At 45.6% G+C, this 25,330-nt stretch overlaps 1 protein-coding gene across 1 annotated transcript; it reads right to left on the bottom strand.

The window, feature by feature from the left end:
* Positions 1 to 31: 31 nt before the first annotated feature.
* On the bottom strand, positions 32 to 24,265 carry Tdrd10 (tudor domain containing 10). Its single transcript, XM_048356570.1, has 12 exons — positions 24,230 to 24,265; positions 23,611 to 23,690; positions 21,686 to 21,744; positions 16,335 to 16,405; positions 14,471 to 14,627; positions 6,109 to 6,142; positions 5,662 to 5,749; positions 3,818 to 3,965; positions 3,441 to 3,586; positions 3,038 to 3,192; positions 695 to 765; positions 32 to 525 (listed from the first exon to the last, which is right to left on the bottom strand). Coding segments are annotated over exons 1-12 (1,044 nt in total). The 5' UTR covers positions 24,232 to 24,265; the 3' UTR covers positions 32 to 492.
* Positions 24,266 to 25,330: the final 1,065 nt, after the last annotated feature.

Here is a 25,330-nt window from a genome sequence, read left to right on the forward strand (position 1 = left end):
AGTTTCTGAGCTGAGCAGCTGTCAGATGTATCAATCACCACATACGTGAAACATGCCAACATTTATTTTCTAAGGTGGTAGGCGCACTGGCTCAACTTTATTTCTATCTGATCCTGCATGGAACAACACCAGGAAAACTAGGCAGGGGGTTCTTCCATTCTCTAGAATCTGTTAGTATATTTTATGCCTTGCTCTGGGATACAAACAAAAGGTATCAGAAAAAAGTTCCCTGGCTGCTTTAGGCTTTCCATCTAATGGAAGTTTCTTAGGTTTGGTTCAAATGTTCTTGCCAAGTTTGAGAACTGAAGGCAAACAAAAAGGAAACTTCACTCTTTCTGAGAGGCAAGTTGGAAGTAAAAGCAAAATGGGAGACCCCATCAATGGTGGGCACTGATGGCTACACTAGCATTTTCTTTTATAGCCCAGACTAAGTACAGAACACTCCAGGGCAGGGTAGGCAGACATGAGAGGTAATGTATTTGTTGCAGCCTCTTATTTAAGCTCTTCAAACTTCAGGATGTGCACCTGGAAGAAAAGAAAAAGTCTCAGCAGGAAGGATGATCACCTCCAGTATCCTAGTGGATAATTTCAGTTTGTATCATCTAAGGGATGCCAAGGAAACCCACAAAATCCAGGCTTAGGCAAGTGGTCACTGCCCAGACCCTAAGGGTGGAAATAGGTAAGGGGTAGTTACCTCTGAATTCAAAGCACCAGTGATTTTCCCTTTGAGGATTTGATAAACACCCAGATGTAAAGGGAAAATGTCTGCAAAACAAAACAACAGAACCTCAATGGCACATGGTGTGGCTGAGGGAAGAGGTGGGGGGGGGGGGGGGCCACAGGGAAAGTGCTCTGGCTGCAGACCAGCTCCTCAACAAGTCACTGCTAGTTCCTGCTGATTCCCTGCCGCCAGGATAAAAGGATGATAAAAGCTGAAAAGGTGGGAATGGGGAGGGCAAAGAGCTTATATAAAAGGAGGCAGCATTATTATTGTTGTTAAAATAATTACAGGGATCTGGGTTTTATGTTCGCTAATGGGAAATTCTACTGGGGACAGAAAATGTTCACTCAGCTCAGAGCTTTGACTGGAGATGTGAGGATTTAAAAGCAGAGAGTTACACCAGGTGCCAAGTGGCTCATGCTTGTAATCCTACCTATTCAAGAGGCTGAGATCTGAGGATCACGGTTCAAAGCTAGCCTGGGCAGGAAAATCTGTAAAACTCTTATCTCCAATTAACACCAAAAAAGCCAGAAGTGGAGCCGTGGCTCAAGTGGTAGAGTGCTTGCCTTGAGCAAAAAAGCTAGGCCCTGTATTCAAGCCCTAGGAATGGTAGGCACACATACGTAAGTACACGCACATACACACACATACACGTGCGTACACACGCGTACACACACACAGCAGAGGGTTTCACTTAGGTAAACTAGTGTTCCCACAAGCTGGATCAAGGCAGGGCAGGGAACCTATCAAAAACCCACTTTCCACCCAGGGCCAGTGGCTCACGCCTATAATCCTAGCTACTCAGGAGGCTGAGATCTGAGGATTGAGATTCGAAGCCAGCCGGGACTTATCTCCAATAAACTACTCAAAAAAAGCCAGAAGTGGTACTGTGGCTCAAGTGGTAGAGTGCTAGCCTTGAACACAAAGAGGCTCAGGGACAGCTCCCAGGCCCTGAGTTCAAGCCCCAGGACTGGGGTGCAGGGTGCGGCGGGGGAGACACTTTCCACAATGACACCCCCCCCCCATGTACAACTAATACATGCTAATTTTAAAAAACTTAAAAAGATTAAAAAAATACTTTGGGCTGGGAATGTGGCTTTGTGGTAGAGTGCTTGGCTAGCATGCAAGAAGCCCTGGGTTAGATACCTCAGTACCACATAAGCAGAAAAAGCTGGAAGTGGCAGAGTGCTAGCCTTCAGCAAAAGAAGCTCAGAGACATTGCTCAGGCCCTGAGTTCAAGCCCCAAGACTGGTAAAAAGGAAAAGAAAAAACCAAAAAACCTTTCTCTAAGAAGAGTTCTTTCCCAACTCAACTCCTGCCTTCCTACTCCAGCCCCCAAACCTCAAGCTGTTACTTGGCATGAGACTCCGATCAAGCCAGAGCTGGGGTCCACATTAGTGACATCATTTCCATGCCATGAAATGAGGAAGGTCCTTCCACTTTTCTGAGCCTTACTCCCCTCAACTACAAAGGGAAGAAACCTCCTTCCAGGGGAGGGTGTGTAAAGTCCACGTAAGCAACCTCAAAGCAGGGGCCACAGCTGGGTTGGGCACTCTGGCCCCCTGGCAGGCTGGCAGCTGCTCTTGGGATGGGAGGCTCCTTAGCTCAAGGCTACCCTTCAGTAGCTACCAACAAGCTCCTGACTCTGACTAGGCAACAGGGGTCTTCTTCATGCAATGACCTGTGATGTCCTCTGGGTGGTGCTCCCTGACCATCAGGCACAAGACTGACAGCCTCCCACTAGGGGGTGTGGGGGGGATGTTTTTCAAGCTGGGGGGGGTGTCACCTCCACCTCTCCTGATCTTTGATCTTTTCATCTATCTTCAATCTTAAAATGAGGCAGGACAATGAAGGGGCTTCTTCACGTCCAGGGTATGGAAACCAAGATCAAATGGATGACACCCCAGAAGACCCTGAATCCTGTGCTCTAACTTTTGCACTGGTTTCAACATCTATTTTTACTCAACAGCAGAATCCTTTCCCAAAGAAATCTTAAAACGCAAAGCACGTAAAACAGCCATCAGCTGAGTGGCTCTGGCAGAAGCAAGGGTGGGAAGTCTGGCTTTCCCCAATCCACCCAGAAAACAAAACCTCTGGGCAGCAGCTGACATCTCTCAAGATCTTGGGGCTCCAGAGCCCAGGTATGAAAATCAACATTCAAGAGGCACCTTTGCTAGGGGCAGACACTGAATCTGGGAGGAGATGGAAATAACAGAGACTGAGAGGAACCAATGAGGCCAGTCTCCACTGAAGTCCCAGAGGTGGGCAGAGAATCAACTGTCCCTGATCCTCAGGGGAACATAGGAGACAGCTCACCTTTCTCCAGCATGAATGGCTGAGCCAGAGGTGGGATGGTCCAGAAGTCATCGCTGTCCAAGCTCCGCAGGGACTGCACAGGGATGGTGGCCAACTGGCCAAAATCAATGAACATGCCCACAGCCCAGGAGTCAACCCTGTCTACCACCCAGCACCTGCCAAAGGGAAGGAGGAAAGAGGAGGATCAGTCACCTACTGCCAGACATGATAAACTTTCTTAACAAGAGCTCAGAGAGAAGCAGCAAAGTCCACTTTGCTCCTCTGGCAGGGGCAGGGGGCGGGGGCTCAGTCTTATAAGCAGAGGAAGCTTCAACAAAGGAAGCAGCAAGACAGAAGCCAGAGTCCAGATGAGAAGACACAGGACGAAAAGGAACAGTACTCCCACTCCTTCTCTATTCCCCACCTGTTCCAGGCGGAACCATGGTCCCCTAGGTGGTGCTCTGCGAGACAGCGAGTCCCACGGTGCACAGCAGACTCACGCAGGAAGGGCTGCTGCTCCTCTATGTCGGCCAAGGTGCTGAACAGCATCTGCATGTTCTGGTGCAGTGCCTATGGGTAGTGGAAACACAGTGGGCCTCACCACCTGCCCTGCAGCATACATCTGCAGCTGCCACCTGTCAGGGTAGCCCACTAATCTATCTCAAGGGAACCAGAAGTCCCTCCACCCCCCACCCCGAGGTAGAAGACGAGACCGAAACCAGACAGCAGGCTCCCGTCACCACAAATCACCCCAGAAAAAGGCACACAAGCCCACAAGAGGGGCCACCATTCAGCCCCTACCTCAGTGATGTTCATGGCCCAGAAAAACGGAGTATAAGGGACGGTGTTGGTCACCAGCAGCCCCACCTTCCCCTGGACGCTGGGGATGAGAGCCAGCCAGCTCAGGTCTTGGTAGCATTCCTTCAGGAGCAGCGTTAGGAAGGATCCTCTGGGGAAAGGGCAAGGGGAGCAGAGGAACAGGGTGGAGAGCACTGGGGCAGCACTTGTCCTGTATGTAGGAAGCCAGGGTGAGCATAAGACCAGTCCCACGCAGGAGGTTGTGCCCCCCTCGCCAGGGGTGGGAGTAATAGAAACATGTGCTGCCAAGGCAACATAATGCACGGCAGAGGAAAGAATGCCAAGGCACAGGTGCTGAGGATTCCAGAACAGCAGAGAGGACACACACACCAGGAAACCCCATGGTGGGGGGCATGGAGCAACAGACTCAGGAACTTCTGAGTGACTCTAGTGAGGACTATGCACCATGTGGGAGGCGCTTTGGTCTCAGAGCAGCTCCTCCCTGAGGTGTCTCTCCAAAGTCCATTCTGCCATGGCGGCAGCTCTAATAATGCCCAGAATATATGGTTAGCAAGGCAAAAACCTGCTGCCTCAAAATACAAAACAAGCTGGATATGGTGGTACATGCCCGCAAATCTTAGCACTCAGATGAAGCTAACAGGACCATGAGTTCAAAACGAACCCGAGCTACTTGACAGGACCCATCAAAAGTAAAAAAATAAAGAGCCTGGCATGAGTGACTCATGCCTATAATCCTAGCTACTCAGGAGGCTGAGATCTGAGAATCACAGTTTGAAGCCAGCTCAGGCAGGAAAGTTCTTGAAACTCTTTTTTTTTTTTTTTTTTTTTTGCCAGTCCTGGGGCTTGGACTCAGGGCCTGAGCACTGTCCCTGGCTTCTTTTTACTCAAGGCTAGCACTCTGCCACTTGAGCCACAGCGCCACTTCTGGCCATTTTCTGTATATGTGGTGTTGGGGAATCGAACCCAGGGCCTCATGTATATGAGGCAGGCACTCTTGCCACTAGGCCATATCCCCAGCCCTTGAAACTCTGATCTCCAGTTAACCATCAAAAAGCTGGAAGTGCAGCTGCGGCTCAAGTAGAAGAGCACCAGCCAGACTTGAGTCTCAGGGATTGCTCAGGCTCAGAGTTCAAGCCCAGGACTAACACAAAAAGTAAATAAACAAAAATAGATTTAAGAGCTAGGTGCCCATATCTCACATCTGTAATCTTAGCTACTCAGGAGACTGAGATGTGAGAATCACGGTTCAAAGCCAGTCTGGGCAGAAAAGTCCATGAGCATTTTATCTCCAATGAACTACCAAAAGAGCTGGAAGTGGAGCTGTTGTTTAAGTGATAGATTGCTAGCCTTGAGCAAAAAGAAGCTCCCCTGAGTTCAAGCACCAGGACCAGAACAACCAACAATAAAATCAAAAAACAAAAAAAGCTTAGGGACAGTGCCCCAGGTCCTGAGTTCAAGCTCTAGGACCAGCACAAAAATAAATAAGAACACAAATAAATAAGCTGAGCATGTGGCTCAAGACTCTGGGTTCCATCTGTAACACTGCTGAACGAAAGAAAATGGTCCTAGACATACCAATCAGACTACTCTGGCATCCCAGATATTACGAATGATGCCTATTATAAAAGCAAAGTGGAAGTTGTGCTGGGAAATGATCTCTGACTCCAGGGAAAGGGCTTTCACTGCACAAGTGGAAACCAATTTTAATCAGTGTGACTTAAGTGTGATGTAGAAGTTCCTAAAAACCTCATCTTCCTCCCAGCACTGGGGACAGAACGATGCCACCCTCACCATTTGCTCAGGTGTCCCTCCCCATCCCATCTTACCTCATTTCCACAGGAACTGTCAAGGCTTCCCTCAGTTTCTCCCTCTCACAGGGATCAAAAGACTCCGTAGGAGTAAGCTGTGTACAAGCTAGAACGTAAAAATAAGTTCTGGAGGGAGAATGTACCCTCCTCCCCGAAAAAGGACCTGAGCTCATCAAAGGTGGTGTAAGATGGGCATCCTCCCCCCCCCCCCCAAAAAAAAATGCACCCTTCCACTCTCAGCCTTTAGACCCGTAGTGGGTTTTTTTTTTTTTTTTTTTTTAAGTGACCTAGAGGAATAAATTAGGAAAAGAGAGGAAGAGAAGGGGGGGGGGAGAGTTCCCTGCACTGAAGGTCAGCAGGGGACAAAGCTAGAATGGGAGACGGGCAGATGCTGGCCCCTGACTGGCTGGGGAAGGGAGGGAAGCACTGCAGAGCCATGGTGTGGACTGAAGCTGTGCATCTCACCAGCAGTCTCTCCACCAAAGGATGTTTCCAAAGCCTGGGGGGGTGGAGGGAGAAAGAAGCACTAGTCAGCACTGATTTCAGACTGGATCATCCCAAGTCAGTTTGGGAAGAGCAAGAGCCTTGGTTTTTTGTTGTTGTTGTTGTTTTGTTCGGGGTTGTTTTGTATGTGTGTGGGTATGTGTGTGTGTGTGTGTGTGTGCGCATGCACACGTGTGCCAGTACTGCAGCTTGAACTCAGGGCCTTGCTCTTGCTTGGCTTTTTTGCTCAAGGTTGGCACTCTACCATTTTGAGCCACAGCTCACTTTGAGTGGTTAATTGGAGATAAGAGTCTCTTTTCTTCCTGGGCTGGCTTTGAACCACGATCCTCAGATCTCAGCCTTCTGAGTAGCCAGGATTACAGGTGTGAGCCACCAGTGCTCCGCTAGTCATCTTTTTAAGGCTGCATTTTAGCAATAGCCTCCACTGTGGTCCCCTCCAGCCACAATTACCTGGCTAGCAGGTTATCACCAGCTTTTGCACACAAAAAGCAGATCACACTATTACCGAACTGAAATCTCCCAGAATCTTTTGTGGTACATACAAATAAAATTTGAAGTTTCGGGCTGGAAATATGACCTAGTGGCAAGAGTGCTTGCCTTGTATGCATGAGGCCCTGGGTTCAATTCCCCAGCACCACATATATAGAAAACGGCCAGAAGTGGCGCTGTGGCTCAAGTGGCAGAGTGCTAGCCTTGAGCAAAAAGAAGCCAGGGATGGTGCTCAGGCTCTGAGTCCAAGACCCAGGACTGGCAAAAAAAAAAATGAAGTTTCTACCAGGGCTTGCCCCTCCTTCCCACTGATCTCCCCCCTCCTGCTCACCTCCCTCCCACCGTGTTCCCATCTTGGGGCAAATGAGGCATCCTTTAGCCTGGAGTTCTCCCTGTGGTCTCGGGGTGGCAGGCTCTGACTTGTCAATCGACTCTCAGTTATCACTTCCCTACAAAAGGAGATTCCCTCAGGACCACCTAAAGAAGAAACACCTCATTCCTCAACAGATCATTTTTTACAGATTTAATTTTATATGTGTATATGTGTGTGTGCCAATCCTGAACTCAGGGCCTAAATGCTGTTCGCAAGCTTCTGTGCTCAAGGTTAGCATCCTATCACATAAGCCACAGCTCCACTTCTGGATTTTTTTGGTAGGGTCAGAGGGAAGTAAACTGGAGATAAGAGTCTCATAAGTTCTCCTACCTGGACTGTCAAACTGTGATCCTCAGATCTCAGCCTCCTGAGCAGCTAAGGAGGATAAAGGTTCAAAGTCAGTCCTGGAAGGAGTATTCATTATACATTTACTTATCTCCAATTAACCACCAAAAATCCAGAAGTGGAGCTGTGGCTCCAGTGCTAGAGCTCTAACTTAGAGCAAAAAGCTCAGGCACAGTGCCCAGTCCCTGAGTTCAAGTCCCAGAAAGGTCACACACACACACACACACACACACACACACACACACATTTTGGAAGTTTGCTCCAAGCCCAGCTCCAGAACACACACACACACACACACACACACACACACACACACACGCACACACGCACGCACACATACATTTTGGAAGTTTGCTCCAAGCCCAGCTCCAGAACCAAGTTCTGGGCTCAGTAACTGTGCAAGTTGCTCAGTATTTGCATCTGCAAAAGAGGACAATGGAACCTGCTGCGGGATTCAAATATATTGCCATAGTAAAATAATGAGAAAGACCTCATCTCAGTGAAGCTAGCTACTGTGAGCAGCCACTGAAACCTATGCTAAGTCCCTCTGCTCCCCTCACCTGTTTACCTACTAACAGACTCATAATAAAATGCCTCCTCTTATAGCCAGCATGTGTGAGCCTTTTAATTTAGGCTCTCCTAAGAGAATTCTAAACACCAACCCCAAAACCAGTGATCAGCTGTGGTTTCAAGCAAAAAATAATTGCTAATATAGAAACATTTTAAACCATTTTGGATTTAATTATTACTCTCTAATAACTTAGGAAATAAAAATAAGCCCGCTCTGACATTTTGTGATATTAAGTTTCAGAGAAAACTCTGAATAATTATCATCCAGTATCAAAGCCTGCACATCACCCAAAAGTACATCTCGAATTTCAGGGTGTGTTTACAACATCTGAATTGCCACACTGAAGCCTTGGGGATCAAGGTGGTGTATCAATCGCTGCCGAACCAACACCTTTAAATCAAGTCCTATTGTTAGGCTACCAGCACAGAAACCATTCAATCAATCTTCAGCTGTCAATTATCCCTTCACTTTGTCTGGAAACATTTCTAGCAGCTGGTCAAGTACTCTAGGAGCGAGGCCTGCCCTAGAATCAATCACCTTAAAGCCTGCACACAGAGAGAAGCTGCAGCTTTGTGAAGGTCAGGGGCCACCAGCTTCAGAGACCCACACAGTCCCCTGCACCCACACGGAGAAGTTTCTACACACCACTCAGCAGGGAGGTAAACTTCTCTGATTGGATCTACAGGGTAGTGGCAGCCTCCCAAGCTCACCACCACCTTTTGAACCAGTCAACTTGGGGAGCTGCAACCTTGGGCCACCTGAGGGGGCACCCTGCTGGGAATTCGATGCTTCCAACAGCTTGAACCCTCGTTTGCCTCTCATGCTTTGGCCCTGCTCTTCTCCAAGTGCCAAGCTCAAAATAAATATCAAATGCATAGACCTGTTCTCGGGGAGGCCATACTTGTTCCATGAGCATTTCTAAAGTGCCTGCCTTCCTGAAGCTCCCATTCTCATGGACACGGCGGACACTAGGTAAGTCTACAGAGAGGACAAGCAAGAAGGATGGAGAGAACCGGGGGTGGACACTGTCTCAGGAAGAGCTCTGAGCAGATGACAGTTTAAGATGCTGGAAAGAAGTAGAAAAGTCAAGCTTTTGGTCAGGTTATCTAGCAGCAGGGCATTCAGGCTGATGGCAGCAGGTCCAGAGGCCCTGTGGTGGGGATGTATGTGGGTGGCACGCATGGGAACAGCACTGGGACTGCTACAAGACATTGTCACCCTGTAGTGGACCACCTGAGTCTTCCTGCTTCCTCTCTACAGGGTTCATTTTTTTCCCTTCTTTTTGCCAGTCCTGGGGCTTGAACTCAGGGGCCAGGCACTGACCCTGAGCTTCTTTTTGGCTCAAGTCTAGCACCCTACCACTTGAGCCACAGTGCCACTTCCGGCTTTTTCTGTTTATGGGGTACTGAGGAATCAAACCTGGGGTTTCATGCATGCAAGGCAAGTACTCTATCACTGAACCACATTCCCAGGCCCTCTACAGGGTTCTTTTAAAACAAATCTAGGTCTTGGAGTGTGGCTCAAGTGGCAGAAAGCTTGCCTAGGAAACCCAACACCTTGTGTTCAAACCCCAGTACCACCAAAAGTCAAACAAAACTTTAAATGTAGATGGACACATAAATGGCGGTTGCACCCACAGTACTCAGTGGATAGCACTGAGCAATGAAGAAAGAATTCTGAAGCAGCCAATAGCTGACCTTGGTAACATTCCGCCAGGTGAAATGAATTTGATTTTTTTTTAACTGTAAACTCATTAAATCTATTTAGTTAGTTGGATCCCGACTTAAACCTTTTGGTGTTGTGATCTTGTCCATGTAAACACTATTGTGTTTTGTGGGTTTTTTTTTTGCCAGTCCTGGGCCTTGAACTCAGGGCCTGAGCACTGTCCCTAGCTTCTTTTTATTCAAGGCTAGCACTCTGCCACTTGAGCCACAGCGCCACTTCTAGCCTTTTCTATATATGTGGTGCTGGGGAATCGAACCCAGGGCTTCATGTATATGAGGCAAGCACTCTTGCCACTAGGCCATATTCCCAGCCCCCCAATTGTTATTTTTTAAAGTTTGTTCATTTTTTGTCTATGTGGTGCCAAGGAACTGAACCCTCATGTATGCTAGGCAAGCACTCTACCACTAAGCCACATTCCTAGCCCCTATTTTTATTCTTTTAAAAAAATTTTTTTGCATATGTTTTTTTTCCTATTTTTATTCTTACTAATTTTTTCTCTAGGAATTAATGCTTCCTTTCCCACTTCCATTTGCTTAAGTTTCCTTGAATTGTCAGTTCAGCCTTCTCACTTCATAATGGGAACAGCTCTTCAGAACGCCTCAATTTTCCTCTTTTCTTCCTAACTACTTTACCTTAGAGCCTCACACGTCCTGATCTGCCCTGAACTGTCTGTTGGGATGAGTATTCCAGAACTTCCTCTGGTTAGATCTTATGTTGCCACTATTTTTTCTTGGTTTATGTCTTCATTTTATTATTCATTCCTTCATAGCTCTCTGAGAATACATGGAGCAGGTTTTCTGAGACTCTACATTTCTAGAAGTTCTCCTGTCTCGGCTTCTTGAGTGCTTGAATTACAAGTGTCAGCCACCATGTGACACCTAAGGTGACGGTGAAACTTCAGTATCATCATCATCTGCCAATAAATATTGTTCACTTGGTTTTTATCAACCATTAAAAAAAGGTTAAACTGGGGCTGGGAATATGATCCTAGTGGCAAGAGTGCCTGCCTCGGATACACGAGGCCCTAGGTTCGATTCCCCAGCACCACATATACAGAAAACGGCCAGAAGCGGCGCTGTGGCTCAAGTGGCGGAGTGCTAGCCTTGAGCAAGAAGCCAGGGACAGTGCTCAGGCCCGGAGTCCAAGGCCCAGGACTGGCCAAAAAAAAAAAAAAAAAAAAACGGTTAAACCACTCTGAGAACTTCCATTCTGCCTCTTCCTATTCCTTTACTAAATAAAACTAAACACTCTGGATGGTTCATATATAACAAACATAAGAGGACTTTGAGAGGGAGAGAGAAGAATGCAGAATGCCTAGGGACTCCGTGACTCAAGGTACAGCATAGTGATGAGTTCTCTTGGGTTTACTTTTTTGGGGGGGGGGCCAGTCCTGGGGCTTGGACTCAGGGCCTGAGCACTGTCCCTGGCTTCTTTTTGCTCAAGGCTAACACTCTGTCACTTGAGCCACAGCGCCTCTTCTGGCCATTTTCTGTATATGTGGTGCTGGGGAATTGAACCCAGGACCTCATGTACGAGGCAAGCACTCTTGCCACTAGGCCATATCCCCAGCCCTTGGGTTTACTTTTAACTTGTACATCCCAGACTTGGAACCAAGGAGTCTAAGCAGTCCAGAAAAGCCAACAAGAATACACAAAACAAATAACACAATCTAAGCCTTCTTTCTCCAGCCAACAGACTAGAAAGAACACAGCTTCACAAGAAAGAAACTTTTATGGTGTTAGCTCTTTTACCCCAGCCAAACACCCCATTGCCACACACCCTGGCAGTATCAGTAACAAAACCAGCCCCATCCTCAGCAGCCTGGGTGTCAATGGAGACAACTTGGAAATCCTGGATACACACACACACAATAAGACCTCCTGAAACACACACACACACACACACACACACACCACACCACACCACCACCACCACCACCACCACCACCCCCCCCCCCAGAGAAAGTCCAGTGAAGCATTAGGACTTTCTCCAGTGGCAACAAAACCACTCCCACCAGCATATCAGTGGAAACCATGAGCCAGAACCAGCAGTGACCAGGAGCCTCCACAACCCTACGCAGCCAAGTGAGGGCCTGAACTTCTCCCTTAACTGCCAGAGGAAGAACAGAATGAAATAAAATCCAGTATCATAACTAAGAAGAAAACGCCCAGGTTCCCATTCATAATGAAAGGACAATCAACTGCTGCCAACGCCAAGATGACACAGATGTCAGAATTACCTGACATTTCAGGCAGCCATGATAAAATGCTTTAATGAACAACTACAAACGCCCTTAAAAATAAATGAAAAAAAATAGAGAACTGCAGAAAAACTTTATAAAAGATCATTCAGGGCTGGGAATGTGGGTTAGTGGTGGAGTACTTGCCTAACATGCATGAAGCCCTGGGTTCGATTCCTCAGTACCACATAAGCAAAGGCCAGAAGTGGCACTGTGGCTCAGTGGTAAAGCATGCTAGCCTTGAGCAAAAAGAAACCAGGGACAGTGCTCAGGCCCTGAGTTCAAGCCCCCGGACTGGCCAAAAGAAAAAAATTCAAAATGGAAATTAGTAAAAAAATTAGTAGCCTAAACTAATTGTACAAGGGGATTTCACTGTGATACATACACATTTAGCATGTTTGTACTATACTTTGATCAAACTCATACCGTCTAAATTAGTCATTCTTAACTGCCTTCTCTCCTTCCCTCCCTTTTAGGTTTACAGTGGGTCTCATTGTATTTTCATACATACACACAGACATATATACACTATATATACATATACACATATATACACTACATGTACACACTATATATTGTTATATATAACTACATATTCATATAATATATGAGCTATACAATTTATATATAAACCACACACACACACACACACACACACACACACACACACATCTCATTCACTCTGTCCTTTTGCCTGGGGAATTTTACAAACCACAGCAAAAGATGCAAGCAGTCCAAGCAGAAAGTAATACTCTTACTTGGCAGCTAGGATAAACCTGTCAGGGAAGTGGCAGTGTGGCTCAGTGGTGGAGCCTTGAGCACAAAGAGGCTCAGGGACAGTGCTCAAGCCCCAGGACCAGAAAAGAAAAAAATGACAGAAGTTCAGGTGACAGAAGTTTGTGAGACAGAGTTCCAGGAGGAAGGAGTCATAAGGAAGTCCCAGAAATCTAGAGCTTTGCCTCCTTAGCAGAATCCTAAGTGGTCCAAGTGCAGGGCGTGTTCTGGGAGGCCTGGAGAACCAAATCTGTCAGAACTGGGGGAAGGACCAGAGAGGAACTGCACAGGGGGAGATCCAGTAGTGGGCAGACAATGGTGTTCCTACCTGACCAGAGAGCACCCTCAAGGCCCACTTGATACCCTAGAAAAGCTAATTCACAAGAAAAAAGCTTTTCAATGTATCCCAGACTGGCCTGGAATGCCTGATCCTCCTGTCTCAGTCTTCCTGAGCGCTGAGATTACAAGTGTGAACCACCACACTTGGCCTAGAGAACTTCTCATTGCTTCTCTGCGTATTAAAATTTGAGAATCACTCTTCTGAACAGAGAGACTTTCACAGATGGGGGTTATACAATGAGACATTTGAGATAGATATTTTGGACATGCCTGGTTGTAAGCAATAACAAGATCTGAAATATAGCTAGAGAAATGAGAAACTGTTAAGCTAGGCTATGAAAGGTACAATGGTCTAGGTGGTAAGGGAATCATCTTCAGAGACACTGAATCTTGTCGATGCAGTTTCAATGACTAAGGGTCCTGACAGAGAATAGATGAGTGCAACCAAAGGGAGTGGGTAGGGTAGTTTGATGGTCTGCCCTTTGAAAGAGCAGCCGTTAAGGAGAAAGGGCAAGAAAGAGGCTGGAACTAGCAAGAAGACCCATCTGATACTCTTCTTGTGGTCATTTTAACCCATCTCTCCGTTTCCATCTCCAACTTCTCCAGCTTTGTAGACGACCCTATTAACCATAGGCTCACGTGCAGAACTTCTCTCTTCTTCCTTATTGACATAACCCCAACTCTGTGCCTGTCTTTACAGACCACACCACCAGCCTCTGCATGCAAGGCCAGGAGTCACAATGCTACCCAGTGAAACACCAGTAGTACTGTACCCAGGCTCCTGAGAATGTGCTTCTACCCTGTCTTCCCTGACTGAGCCCTGATAACATGAAGGGAACCTGAGGCCAACTTCGGTCTCTACCCTTGTCCTGACTTCTTCCACGAGAAAGAAAAACAGATAGCTAACAGGTGTAAGCCATTGCATCCCAATTTCTGTAATGGAGCTAAGTCAACCCTTCACACTTTAGGCTCTGAAATGAAGATCCCTTTGAAGAGGGCCTCTCTTGTAAGGAAAGTTCCTGAGGATCAGTAACGGGCCTCCCCTTCTCTGCCTCCTCCAGTCACTGCCCCCAGGAACCCTTCCACATATCTCATACTTGGCAATGTTTGCCTTCCAGATTTCACTCATCTTTGTCTTTGCTTCACACCAGCAGCCAGAATCAGGCTGTGCAAACACACACTCAATTATTGTTTGCTACAGTAAACAAGTTAAAACCTGAATTTCAATATTCCAAACTGGAAAGTCCTGACTGGACTACCTCATGACCTCTTTTGTCCTTGCAAAGAATACAGATTCACTTTTATTTGCAATTCCAAGTTGTCTGCACCTGACCTTGCTCCTAGAGGTTAAGACTCCCGAGGTTCATCAAAGCCCTGACCAAAGGGGATGAAGAAACTGAAGACAGTCTGCCCGGCTCAGAGGAGTGAAGACGAGGTAACCTGGGCATGGAGAGGCCAGAAGACCTACCTGCAGCTCCCGGGGCCCCTGGGCCACATTAGGGGTCCTTCTGTGAGCCCTCTTGTTTGTATTCACAAACAATTTTCTGCCATGGAAGAGCTTGCCATTCAGCTCCTGGATCGCAAGTGCCACATTCTCCATGGATCCCAGGTCTACAAATGCAAAGCTGAAAAGGAAGGAGAGAGAGGGCAGCTATGAGCAGAACTCACGAGCAGATCAGAGCTGCTGGGCAGCATCAGGAGGAAGGAGTCATAAGGAAGTCCCAGAAATCTAGAGCTTTGCCTCCTTAGCAGAATCCTAAGTGGTCCGAGTGCAGGGCGTGTTCTGGGAGGCCTGGAGAACCAAATCTGTCAGAACTGGGGGAAGGACCAGAGAGGAACTGCACAGGGAGAGATCCAATAGTGGGCAGACAATGGTGTTCCTACCTGACCCTCTTCTGCAGTGACAGGACAGAACACATAGAGAGACCAGAATCAGATCCAGATTCAGCACTGGGCCTGGTCTGAAGATCAGAAGAAATGAATTGACTACTAGCATGTCAAATCTTATGGTATGTCTATGGGTCTGAAGTCTTTTTTGGTTTGAGGGATATGTATATTTGTGTGTGTGTCCTGGGGTTTGAACTCAGGGCCAGGTTCCTGAGCTTTTTCGCTCTAGTCTAGCATTCTAGCACTTGAGCTATGGCTCCAATTCTGTGTTTTTTGGTGTTTAATTGGAGATAAAAGTGTCACGGCTGGCTTTGAACTCAGATCTCAGCCTCCTGAGTAGCTACAATAACAAGCATGAGCCACTGGTATCTGACAGGTTTGGGGGATTTATCTTTTTTTCTTTCTTTCTTTTTTTTGCCAGTCCTGGGCCTTGGACTCAGGGCCTGAGCACTGTCCCTGGCTTCTCTTTGCTCAAGGCTAGCACTCTACCACTTGAGCCACAGCGCCACTTCTGGCTGTTTTCTGTATATGTGGTGCTAGGGAATGGAACCCAGGGCTTCATGTATATGAGGCCAGCACTCTTGCCCCTAGGCCATATGACCAACCCTGGATTTTTCTTAAAGCAGTACTTAATGCCTCACTTGTTAGGCAGATGCTCTTTTTGTTTTTGTTTTGTTTTGTTTTTGGCCAGTCCTGGGGCTTGGACTCAGGGCCTGAGCACTGTCCCTGGCTTCTTTTTGCTCAAGGCTAGCACTCTTCCGCTTGAGCCACAGTGCCACTTCTGGCCATTTTCTGTATATGTGGTGCTGGGGAATCGAACCCAGGGCCTCATGTATATGAGGCAGGCACTCTTGCCACTAGGCCATATCCCCAGCCCAGGCAGATGCTCTTAACACTGAGACATGCCTCCATTCCTTTTTATGCTAGTCAATCTTGAAATGTGGTCCCATTTCCTGCTTGAATGTGAGTTCCTGAGTGTGAGTACCTGAATGTGAACTACTAGCTAGGATAACAGGAGGACACCGTCATGTCCAGCTCTCCACTGAGTAGGGAATCTCATGTACTTCTCTGCCTGAGCTGGCCTCCAACCACAATCCTCCCAATCACAAACAGACTCTCAAGTTGCCTGAAACACTGACACTTTTAGGGGCAACTGACTCTGCAAGTGGTATAGTCCCCCACCTCAAGTAAAAAGGTGCAGCAAGAATGTGGCAAAAATTTATCTTGGTCTGAGGACTTCTAAACTAGGGCTACACTGACAAGAACGCATTGGCTGCTGAGCCACAGGGTTAAATATGGAAAGGGGGTTTCCCAGATGTCATTCTGCCAGATCAGTGGGTGTGGATCTGGGAGTTGCTTGGCTAGCCTGCAACACTGGTGTATCAGCAAATGGATGGAGGAAAGGAGTTGCTTCCCAAAGCAAACAAAGGAAGAACAGTCATTACCATTTGCAGCCGTTCTGGATTCTGCAGACTTGGAGAGCATTATAGTCCTTTAGAAGAGAGAGAATTTCTTCCTACAAGAGTAGGGTTTAAAAGAGAAAGAGAGCTGGTGACATAACTTACAAGTAGTTCTAAAGTCTTAGATTCCCCCAACCAGCCAATCTGCACATCTATGTGAAGAGAAGCTATTCCGTGCCTCATGTGCCAGGTTTCATGCAACATGTTGCACACAAACAGACAAGGACAGTGTGTTTGCTTTCAGTGGAGCTCAGCAGGTGAGAGGGGAAGAGATAACACAATCAACCAACAGACCATTTCATAGGATGGTAAATTCCACACATCCTGTGTGGGTACTGAAGGAAGATCTGGAGGAAAAGAAGTGGTCAGGGAAGATCCCAAGAGGAAGTGATGTGCTCAGCAGACCACCTCCCCCATAGCCTGAACTCCACTGCCCTGGGATGTGGTCACCTTTTCCATTCCTGGATATTTCTTCACACCCATTCTCCCCGCCCACTCTTCACCTGCCATCAAGCTGTCTCCCCTCACCAGGGAGCTCCAGTTCCGCCTTTCTCAACTTATGTCTGTCACCCTGATGCTCTTTAGAACCACACCCTCTCTTTTCTGGCAAACAAGGTAGTCTCCACCTAATGCCTTGTTTCCTCCCACCCACTCCCTCCTGACTGCCTGCAGTTGGCTTCCTTCCCTGAAGGTCACAGGTGCTACCCAGTGTCCACTACCTGCACCTTTGATGCTTCCTCCTTTCTTAGTTTCCTACCAGCACAATATGATTGCAAAATTCACACCCATGATGATAGATCATTCTTCCCTAGAATACCCAATTTTGGAAATATGTATTTTGGGACCAGCTTAATTTTTTTTGTTTATGTGGTACTGAGGAATTGAACCTAGGGCTTCATGCATGGTCAGCAAGCACTCTACCACTAAGCCACATTCCCAGCCCCTACAATATCTTCTTTTAAAAGCAGATTTCATCAGTCTTAGGTTACTTTGTTAGTGGAAGAAAATAGAAATGTATTGTGTATAACTGATTTTCCTTGGGTTTCATGTTTATACTGGATTTAAATTCCAATTTTCTTAATTTGCTTTACCTTTAAATATTTAATGTTTATTATACTAGAATCTACAAAATGCTAAGCAACCAAGCAACTTACAAGAACAGCTTAGCATTTTCAGTTCATTAAGTACTTTCATATACCTTATTCTAGTTGGTCCTCATAACCACCCGGAGATATATATTATTGCTGTACTGATCACAGAGGCATAAAAATAAGCATCAAAGGTTAAGTGACTTCCTTAAAATTACACAACCAACTTACAGTTGGAACTCAGAACTTTAAATTCTACTTTGCATTATGCAAAAAAAAAATCCGTTTTGCCATATGTGGAGGTGCATGCCTGTAATTTCAGCACCTGGGGATGGGAGGCAAAAGGATTCTGAGCTTAAGCTAGCTTGGGTAAGACTCTTTTTCAAACAAACGCCCTCTTAATTTTGTCTCAGGAAAATACTATTTCTCTATTATGAAAGCAGGCATCAGGGGCTGGGGATATGGCCTAGTGGTAAAGTGCTCATCTCATATACATGAAGCCCTGGGTTCGATTCCTCAGCACCACGTATACAGAACGGGCCGGAAGTGGCGCTGTGGCTCAAGTGTCAGAGTGCTAGTTGAGCAAAGAGAAGCCAGGGACAGTGCTCAGGCCTTGAGTTCAAGCCCCAGGACTGGCAAAAAAAAAAAAAAGAAAAAGAAAGAAAGCAGGCATCAGGAAACCACAAGTCCCGAGGATAATACAGCATGCTTACTTTGTTTGTATTAATAAAGTTTTACTGGAAAATCATTGGGCCCTGGTGGCTCATGCCTGTGATCTTAGCTACTAAGGAAGCTGAGCTGCTAAGTCCAGACAGAAAAATCTGTAAGACCAGTAATTCCAATTAACCACTAAAAAGCCAGAAATGGAGCTGTGGTTCAAGTGGTAGAGCATTAGCCTCGAGCAAAAAAAACTCAGGGATAGCGCCCAGGCTCTGAGTTCAAGGCCTAGGCCTGACACACTGACACTGACATACACACACGAAGAAAAAGAAACATAACTACATACATTAACTTACTGATTACCTATGCATCCATTCATTCCATACTGGTTAACAGAGGCACATGGCAATCAAAGTATAAAATATTTCCTATCTGACTATATCTCAGCTACAGGAGAGATAAAGATGGGATGTCTCCAGTCCAAGGCTTCCCTTAGGCAGAAGCATGAGATCCCATCTGAAAAAGAAACTAAAGCAAGAAAGGCTGGTGAAGTGGCAGAAGTAATAAGACTGCCTGCCCAGAAAGCACGAGGTGCTAAATTCAAACCCCACTCTCCCCTCAAAATAAAACAATGTACTGTATATTCTTTATAGAATAAAGTTTATTCTATAATACTGGTTCTCAATTCTGACTTCAAACAAGATTCAGCTTGGAAGTTACTGGGCTTTTCCTTTTCTTTTTTTTAATTGCCACTGCAATGCCTAGCCCATCCCAGATGAACAAAATCAGAATGCTGGGGTTGGGACTGAAACACCAGTGAGTTTTAAAAGTTCCCTAGGTAATTTCACTACACAGTCAAGGTCCAAAACTACTGCCCTGGGGCACCCAGCAGATTAAGGAAACATATTTTTGGAAAATGTGCTTGAGTACAAATACATCTACCCAGGGTCATCAACGAGGGCACCCCATTAGCAGACACTATTAGTGTTGATAGCTATAATTTTTTTTTAAATCCTTAAAATCTGGGCGTATGAAACTGTAACCTCTCTGTGTATCACTTTGACAATAAATTTTAAAAAAATCTGAAGGCAAGCCCTAATTGACACTTTTTCTCCTATGCTCTTTAACAGTTTTTTTAATTGTTATAGATTTAACAGAAGGCTTGGTACATTAAGTTAAAATTGCCTTGTGCCCCCTAGGGATTCATTTACATCTCATTTTAAACAATGAAAATAACTTCTTAGGATTTTTTTAATTATAAAAACATTAATATTTATGATGGAAATATTAAAAATGCAGATAAGCAAAACAAGAGTATCATCCATCAACCTACCACCAAAACTGAGCAAGGGACATCCACTATAAGGCTCATCACTTCCAATGTACCTTTGTACCTTCTCTACTTAACAAAGCATCACTTTCAATCCATCACCACTGGCCATACTGCTCATGGGACATACAGCCTGCTACTAATTACAACATCAGCATCAAAGAGCCACTGGCTTTGTGCAAGACAGCTAGGAGGTTACTGCAGTCACCTACATGCTACATCATTTCACATCCATGAGACCAGCAAGCAGCCACTGACAGCTGGACTTCGCCAAGCACTGGAGAGAATGGTGCTACTGACAAGTGTGTAAGTCGCTCTTCACTCCTGGGGTGCCAACATCTAGGACAGGCATTAGACACACACATCTATGCATACAAACATGTGTTAACCAACTGCACTCTGTGTGAGGCAGCAAAACCTAAGAAAATGTTCATTTGAATCATGTCAAACTGATATGTATATATCACACGCATGTATAGATAGATATCTATATCTATCTATCTCTCTCTCTCTCTCTCTCTCTCTCTCTCTCTCTCTCTCTCTCTATATATATATATATATATATATATATATATATATATATATCTCCAGTCCTGGGGCTTAACCTCAGAGCCTGGGCTCTATCTCTGAGCTTCTTTTGCTCAAGACTAATACCCTACCACTTGAGCCACAGTGCTACTTCCAGCTCAGAGGTGGTTAAGTGGAGGTAAGAGTTTCACAGACCTTCCTGTCCTGACTGGCTTTGAACCATGGTGCTTAGATCTTTATCTCAAGTCGCTAGGATTATAGGTGTGAGCTACCAGCACCCAGCTGCCTGTGTGAAAAACTTCAATTGAAAATTGTTACAGAAACCAGGTCAGCTGTTCTGGAGACAGTACAGCTTCTTCTGGGAAGCACTAACCTGATATCCTATTTCCTATCTTTCCTATAAATAACACAGGTTAAGGGTGTTACTGTTTCTGCCTAGAATACTTTACAGGTGATGTGGCTTCATATTCAATCACTTCAGGGACTTAGGCCTCCTGTCTCACCTTTAGTAATGCTGGAATTAATCAGTTAAGTTCACATGATAATAAATTGTTCATTCCATCATAAAGCCTCCTGTCAATTAAGTGTGCTCATATAATCACTGTCTCAAATGGTCATTTCACTGGGTGTTTGCAGGAATTTTCCAATTCTATGATTTCTTCTAGATTTATGAGCTAGAGTTCTTCTGCAAAGAGTTTTCTCTCAGCCAAGCATAGTGGCTTACATCTGTAATCTCCTATACTCACAAGGTGGAAATCAAGAGGACTGTGGTCTAAGGCTAGCTCAGGCAAAAGTTAGTGAGAGCTCATCTCAACAAGCAAGCCAAGCATGGTGGTTTCATGTAGCCCTAGCTGTACAGAAAGCAGAGGTAGAAGGATTGAAATCCAAGGCTAGTTCAGGCAAAAACCACAGGACCCTTTCTGAGACATATTAAAAGGAAAAAGAGCTGGCTGTGGCTCAAATAATAGAGCATTGCCTACCAAGGCCCTGAGTTCAAACCCTAGTACTACCAAACCCAAAACAAAACCAAAACAACAAAAAAAACCTTTCAGCTGGGAATGTGCTTGCCTAGCATGCACAAAGTCCTGAGTGCAATTCCTCAGCACCACATACACAGAAAAAGCTGGAAGCAGAGCTGTGGCTCAAGTGGTAGCCTTGAGCAAAAAGAAGCTCAGAGAAAGTGCCTAGGCCCTGAGTTCAAGCCCCAGGACTAGCAAAAAAAATTTTTTTTTCACTGATTAGTTTAACCTAAAAAAATTAAAGCAGGGTACTTATTCTTTTCCTTTAGTTATCAAGATTTACATTAATAAATTATTACCTTTGAATATTCAGCCGTATCTGGTGAAAACTCACCTTTTCTTAGGTATCACTGCCAGTTCTTTAACTGTTAAAATCTTAGCTCATGAATGTATCCCAAAGATGGCTGAAGATGAACTGATGTGCTATCTTCCATGGCTGCCCACACCACGTAACAAACCTCTTTTTCTGTCCTTCACCATTTCTCTTTAGTTGGCATATAGGGACAAGTGGCCTGTCCTGATATGTGCTATCCAAGAGTTTGGGCCTAGAGACTGACCAACGGCCACCCTAGTCACTAGTGAGGACTGCTTGAACCTTCATTAATTCACAGAGGTAGTCAGGAACTGCCAACATTAGACTGCCAGCAGGTTAGTAAGGTATACAGGAAGGCCAAGGGAGTGAGCAGCAGCTACAGCAGGCATGAAGAATACCTCAGAGACATCCAGTGGAAGATTGCCCACATACACCTGTGTCTCTCTCTTCTTGCATCCTAGGAAGAAAAACAGCATTAAAAAGGCAGGCATGGGCCAGGGGTACAGCCCAGTGATAGCATGCTTGCCTAGCACGCATAAAACCCTGGGCTTGGTCCCTAAGCATGGAGAAGAAGGGGAGAGAAAGAAGAGGAAGAAAAGAAGGAGGAAGACTGAAAGAAGTTGGAACGATGACTCCTTCAACATTAAAATTAAATTCACACAGCCCGAGAAATCCCTTTTCCATTCCCAAAGGACATAGAAGCACCATCTCGTAGGGACATTTGTACTCCCATATTCAGTGTAGTACTAGCCAAGATATGAAAAATAAAACCTAGGCATCTATTAATGGATGGATAAACTATAGCATTTTCTCTCATGTGCACGTGTGTGCACACACGTGTGCACAGGCACCCTTTATAGGTATTATTCTGCCTTTGAAAAAGAGACAATTTTGCTATCCATCCCAACATGGACTATAGAAGAAGAGAATATTATGGCAAGGTAAACAAGCCAGTCACAGAAAGAAAAGCATCTCATAATTTCACTTACTAATGGCATGATGGCTCACACTTGGGAACCAAGCTGCTCAGGAGGCTGAGCTCTAAGGATCACAGTTCCAAGCCGGGCAGGAAACTCTGCAAGATTCCTATCACCAATTAAACATCAAAAAGCCAGAAGTGGAGCTGTGGCTCAAGAAAGAGTGCCAGCCTTGAGCAAAAACAGGTAAGGGAAAGCACCCAGGCCCTGAGTTCAAGTCTCAGTACCAACATTAAAAGAAAGAGAGACAGAGAGGGAAAGAAGAAAATAGAGGTCACAAGCATATGGAATAAAACAATGATAGAGTCTGGAGGGTCAGAGTCTGAAGGTAGAAACGCAGGTCAAAGAACACAAAGTAGCAGGGTAGTAGTAGAAAGACCTAAGGCACAACGACAGACTAGTACAAATACAGAGTAGTGTGTTCTATTCAATAAGTCTGCTACAAGGTAAGAGCACAGATGCTTTTGCTTCCAGGGTTAGAAAATAGGTAGCCATAAGATGATGTCTATGTTAACTTGTTCCACTACTGTAACTATTTTACTATATATGTGTATCTAGCAACATGATCATGTCTACCTTATATGCGCACAATAAAATTTGTCACAAAAATACGTGTTAAAAAAAAAGAAGTTATACATACCTAACCCTCCCCTAAGTACTCCGGCCATTGGGAACACTGAGGGTGATGCTTTGCTCACTCCCTTAGCAAACACTCATCCATGGTCACAGGGGTCTGAAATAAGTGCCAGCCAGCATATCGCCTCTCAAAGCAGGAGCTCTCTTTGTGGCACAGGCTGTGAATCTGGGGAACCCAGGCTTTCAGTGAGGTACTAGGAAGTGCTTCAGGACTAATGGGGTGGTACTTCCCAGAGTTACAGCTGGCTAACAAAGGGAGAAGAGCAAAGAGGGAAACTTCAGGGAATTCAGGCAGAGGGTATGGCACAAGCAAATGTGGAGAGATGGGAATAAAGGAAGCACAGCTAGACCACTCACATCTCAAGGGTGAGTGTTGAGGTAAGACATGAAGAGAATAGCAGTGCCACCTTGGAGACACTTCTTCCCACTAGCTGGGAGATATGGGCGAAGGATTTGGCCAGAGTGGCTCCATCCACATATATGGATGTATGACTACTGGAGGTGGCAAAGGGTGAAATGCAGAAGACAAGAATGAAACCCAGTGTACCACAGCAAGGTCTGCAGGTGGAAGGCAATGGAGTGGCTGGCTACAGTGTCAAGGCAGATCCCAAGTTCCACTCTTGAGCACAAACTAGGTTACTGGTCATCATTAATGATGGTTCAGGTTACAGAGCACAGGTTCTAGCACCAATACCTCCAGGCTCACTCACCAGGGAATTGCTGTTCTTCCAACACTTCATTCTTCCCCAGTAGTTTAGCAGAGGGTGGGAAGTCACGGCTGTTCCAGGCCCTGTAAAACGCATGTGTCATCATTCTACATCCCAAACCCAGATTTGGACAAAAGGGAGTACAGGCTAGACATTACAGAGCAGCTCTGGCCGGGCACCAGTGGCTAGTTGTTCAGGAGGCTGAGATCTGAGGATCACGGTTCAAAGCCAGCCCAAGCAGTAAAGTCTGTGAGTCTCTTATCTCCAATTAACGACCAACAAAAGCTAGAAATAGAGTGCTAGCCTTGAGCACAAAGCTCAGGAATAGCACGTAGGTCCTGAGTTCAAGCCCCAGGACTCACGAAAAAAGAAAAAAGCTGCTCTGTATAATTTTTTTAAACTCCTTTTCATGACCAAGTGACCAAGGGCTTCCCTTCCTCCTCCCAGGGTCAGTTTTCCAACTAAGGAGCCCTCCCCCAGGACTTCTAATCACTCACAGCACATTAGGGTTAGAATGAACAGGTCAGAGATTCAAAGGTGATTCTTAACATCTGGACACTGTCAAACAGGAAAAGCATAAAGAGAAGAAGACGGGGGGTTTCTCATCCGGAAAAAGACTTACATGCTGCCTTGGTAAGTGCTTTCTAACAGGACGCCCTGCAAAGCCAAGCAACCAGTTAGAACCATGCCAGAATATTCATCATCACATAGCCACGGCAGCAAACAAAAAACATAGGTCCCAGGAGTGATTTTAAACCCCTACAATCACCAAAAACTATGACTGGCCCGTAAAGAACAGATGGGACAGATACAGCAGTCAATCCAGCATAGAGACACTGCAAGTTTTATCCGGCCACAAGAGTAAGGTCAGGTGCTGCCCCTTAAGGCACCTGTTGCATGTTAAGAACCCAATAAATGTTAATCGCTGTTTATTGTTATGGCTTTCATCTGCACTTTCCTACAACTCTGTGGGGTGTTAGCTTCCTTTTGTTCATTTGTTTTTGTGGTTCTAGTGATCAAATCCAGGGATAAGCACATGCTCTACCATTGAACTACACGTGCCCCCACCCCAGCCTCTCTTCACATCATATATACATGGGTAAAGCAAAGCTCAAGGATATACAATTGGCTGAAAATTATAGAAGTTAGAGAACTCAGTCCTATGATTCCACAACCTTCATTCTATTCCTACAGGTAAGAAGGCTATGATGTCATTCTAAAGCAGTATTTTTCTAGTACTGCTGGAGAAATGTATATCAAAACATTAAATATTAAAATAAAACTGAAACCTTTTTCTCTAAATTGTTCCCAGCTGTGGGAGGAAACAACTGCTTTAGCTGTAAATAAGTCTACAAAAAACAAGAGTGGTTAAGATAATTAAAAGACTTAGCTATGGATGAATAAAAGCTCAGCAGTTCATGGGAGGAAATCTGGGCTGCAGACAGTTAGGCACAGTTTCCTAGTTATCCCTGAAAGTGTAACTGGACTTTGGGGACAGGGAAGACACCAATATCTCCCCAACAAAAGAGCAGCTCACATCTCTGAATGATACTTTTCTTGGGACTGGGATTGTGGCTCAAGTGTTAGGAGCACCTGCCTACTAAGCATAAAGCCCTGAATATAAATCCCAGGAAAAAATCCCCCCACCAAAAAGAAGAGGTCTTATTGTTTCAAAAGCTTATTTTTTCTAGTCATAACCTCACTTCCACTCTATTACTTGTTC

Source organism: Perognathus longimembris, chromosome 11, assembly GCF_023159225.1.
Source record: "Perognathus longimembris pacificus isolate PPM17 chromosome 11, ASM2315922v1, whole genome shotgun sequence".
Classification (NCBI taxonomy): Eukaryota; Metazoa; Chordata; class Mammalia; order Rodentia; family Heteromyidae; genus Perognathus; species Perognathus longimembris.

What these genes read in the sequence shown, in the direction of transcription:
- Tdrd10 (XM_048356570.1), bottom strand. An exon ending in TTCCACTGGATGTCTCTGAG is followed by an intron (nt 16,406 to 21,685) that starts GTATTCTTCATG and finishes CTACTCTTGTAG; the next exon opens with GAAGAAATTCTCTCTCTTCT. An exon ending in GCCATTCATGCTGGAGAAAG is followed by an intron (nt 766 to 3,037) that starts GTGAGCTGTCTC and finishes TTTGTTTTGCAG; the next exon opens with ACATTTTCCCTTTACATCTG.